Source organism: Corvus brachyrhynchos, unplaced genomic scaffold (genome assembly GCF_000691975.1).
Source record: "Corvus brachyrhynchos isolate BGI_N302 unplaced genomic scaffold, ASM69197v1 scaffold26, whole genome shotgun sequence".
In the NCBI taxonomy this organism is placed as follows: Eukaryota; Metazoa; Chordata; class Aves; order Passeriformes; family Corvidae; genus Corvus; species Corvus brachyrhynchos.
In genome coordinates this window covers 5,685,474-5,688,036 of record NW_008239324.1, presented here as the reverse complement: position 1 = coordinate 5,688,036, position 2,563 = coordinate 5,685,474, and the positions used below count along the sequence as shown (strand labels likewise).

The window sequence follows — 2,563 nt, the reverse complement described above, 5'->3', positions numbered from 1 at the left end:
CCCCCCCTGCCACAGCTCCCTCAGCCCCCTCGGCCCAGACACGATGCTCGAGGGGTTCCCCAAAGTCACGTGGCTTCAGGGCAGGGGGGTTGTCTTGTTTTAAAAAGAGCAGCATTTGGTTTGACTGTAGAGAGATGCAAGGCGGCTGCCCCCGCCGCCTGGTCAGTCGCTGATTGTGTTTATAAATCCTTTCTCAGCTGGGTTTCTTAATAATAATAATAATAATAATTTTAAAAAAGCAAAAAGTCTCCTTTAGCTCTGAACCTGATTGGCTGCTGGAGGCACCAAATACCACTGGGGTGGCTCTGTCAGCAACGCAGACCTGCGCTGCCCATCTGGTGCTCGGCGCTTGAGGCCACCAGGGAGACCCTCACCCTCTGCCCCTGCAGGCAGCAGGACCTGCTGGAGCAGGGAGCCAGAGGCTCAGCCCTCAGTTTCCCCGGTAAACCTCGATCTTGCTGGTTTTGGCCAGCATGTCGATGATGTGTGCCTCAAAGTCGGCATCGTGCACCCCTGTCTTCCTGAACTCCCCGGCATAGCGGTTGTTCTCCCAGTAGTGGTGCCAGTTCCCCCGGCTGTCAGCACCGAACCCAAAGACGTTCACCTGCAGTAGCAAGAGAGGGAGTGAGCCAGAACCCCCCACCAGGCTGGGGCACCCTTGTCTCAGCACCCCCTGCATTGCTGGGGGGACTTTTGAAGGTGCCCATCCCTCTGCACAGCCTTCCCACCTCTCAAGGGTGTGCCCATCACTGTGGTGTCAGGCAATCAGAGTAAGTGACTGCTGCAGTTTGACCCCAAGAATCCACTTCCTTACTTAACCCTGTAATGTTCAGGATCCCAGCAAAGCCATTCCATGCAAGCCATGAGCTGAAGGAGCCATTACCTACCTCATCACAGACGTGGAGGGCGAAGAAGAGCACCAGCATGCCGGTGGAGGGGTAGCGCCCGTGGTGCTCTGTCCAGCGGTCGTGGATGTACTTGAAGAAGGCAGGATTGTAGATCTGCACCTGGGAGGACAGACTGGGGTTAGTGCAGGAGCCCCAGCAATGATCCCTTTGGCATCATGAAAAGGAAGCTCCTGTGAAGGAGCACTGGGAACCCTGGGAAATGATGAGGTGACAGGGGCCATGGCCATACAGGTGCTTGTTGCAGGGGTAAGGATGAGCCCCACATACCTTTTCTTTGTCCACACGCAGAAAAGGCTTCACAGGCGCGTATGTGCTGGGAAAAGAGAGGAGAGGCAGGTGAGTTCTTGGGGGTCCCATGCCCCCAGCTCCAGTTTGAGTTGCCAAAGGGGGCTCTGGGAGGGAAGAACCAATGAATCCCCACTGCTCCCAGGGGAGCTGTCCTTGAGCTAGGTGAGCCACCAGTGCCCACTGAGTACTTACAACCTGATCTGGCCGGTGGAGAGGGCACTGGCGATCCAGAGCAGGTCCAGGGTTTTGAAGGGCACGAGCACGAAGCTGACGTTGGCGGGCAGGTTCTTGGCACTCTCCGGGTACATGAAGTGGTGTGTGGTCCGACCACCCACATCGCCCTCAAAGCCCACTGTGGGGGCCTGGTTCATCCTGGGGAGAGAGCAGGGACAATGACACCACCCTCCCAATGCCCTGTGCCTTGCAGATGACATGGGTGATCACCACGAGCTGCTGAATGCTGCCAAGCAGCAGTTTCCCACCCAGGGGAGGTCTGGACTCACTCCCATTCATCCCAATAGCCGGTGGTGCCAGCATCACCCCATGTCTCTGTACTGCCCAGGCGGGCAGGTCCCCGGCAGTGCTCTCTGGCCCTCACCGCATCACAAAGTCGTGCCCGTCGATTTCCGGCCCGTAACCGGAGCCGCGTAGGTTGCCTGAGTTGCCAACCACGGCACAGCGGCGGCAGCGGCGTGGGTCACGGGAGCGGTAGGGATCCTCGCCCGGTACGATCTGGAAGAGCTTGCTCAGGACCTCGTGGGTGTTGTGGGACTTGAACTGGGGCTGCAGCATCTGCAAGAAGGGGAAGGAGGGCGCGGGGAATCAGACAGCGCCCTCTCCTTGATGGTGGAGGAGAAATCTGTGCCTCCAGTGCCAGAGCACACCATGGCATTCCCGCCCCTTCGCTCACCATCCACCACCTCTGGACGTCGGGCGGTAGGTCCATGTTCTCCTTGGTCCACACTGGGGACACGGTGCCGTCATAGCGCCCATCAAACCAGTCGGTGGCCCCGGGCTCCTCGGCCGGGCAGCGGCGGCAGGCGCAGCCCCGGGGGTACGGCCCCCCCTTGCTGAGCCGCTGCATCCCGGCATAGCCGGGCACCAGCTTCACCCGGTGGATGCCTCCCAGCCCGCCGGGGTCCAGGTAGGCGATGCTGTGGTGCGAGTAGGTGAAGAGGAGGGACATGACAAAGACGAGCAGGAAGGCGGTCGAGAGGAAGCAGAAGCGCAACGAGCACTTCATGGTCGGCGGGTGGCTGAGCCGGGGACGGCGCCCGCTCCGGCACAGGGCGCGGGCATAGGGCGCGGGAGGGCGTCAGCCGGCCAGCGAGGCTCCCTGCGGGGAGTGGAGACGTACACAACTCCCC

At 60.5% G+C, this 2,563-nt stretch overlaps 1 protein-coding gene across 1 annotated transcript; it reads right to left on the bottom strand.

The window, feature by feature from the left end:
- Positions 1-6: 6 nt before the first annotated feature.
- ST3GAL2 (ST3 beta-galactoside alpha-2,3-sialyltransferase 2) lies at positions 7-2,544 on the bottom strand. The gene is made up of 6 exons (XM_008638754.2): positions 2,107-2,544; positions 1,795-1,988; positions 1,389-1,568; positions 1,176-1,221; positions 888-1,007; positions 7-604 (listed from the first exon to the last, which is right to left on the bottom strand). The coding sequence occupies exons 1-6, from the start codon at positions 2,437-2,439 to the stop codon at positions 431-433; spliced, it is 1,047 nt and encodes a 348-aa protein (XP_008636976.1). The 5' UTR covers positions 2,440-2,544; the 3' UTR covers positions 7-430.
- Positions 2,545-2,563: the final 19 nt, after the last annotated feature.

What these genes read in the sequence shown, in the direction of transcription:
- ST3GAL2 (XM_008638754.2), bottom strand. Translation starts at nt 2,439, where the DNA reads ATGAAGTGCTCGTTGCGCTTCTGCTTCCTCTCGACCGCCTTCCTGCTC. An exon ending in ACGTCCAGAGGTGGTGGATG is followed by an intron (nt 1,989 to 2,106) that starts GTGAGCGAAGGG and finishes CCCTTCTTGCAG; the next exon opens with ATGCTGCAGCCCCAGTTCAA. An exon ending in TCCACCGGCCAGATCAGGTT is followed by an intron (nt 1,222 to 1,388) that starts GTAAGTACTCAG and finishes CTCTTTTCCCAG; the next exon opens with CACATACGCGCCTGTGAAGC.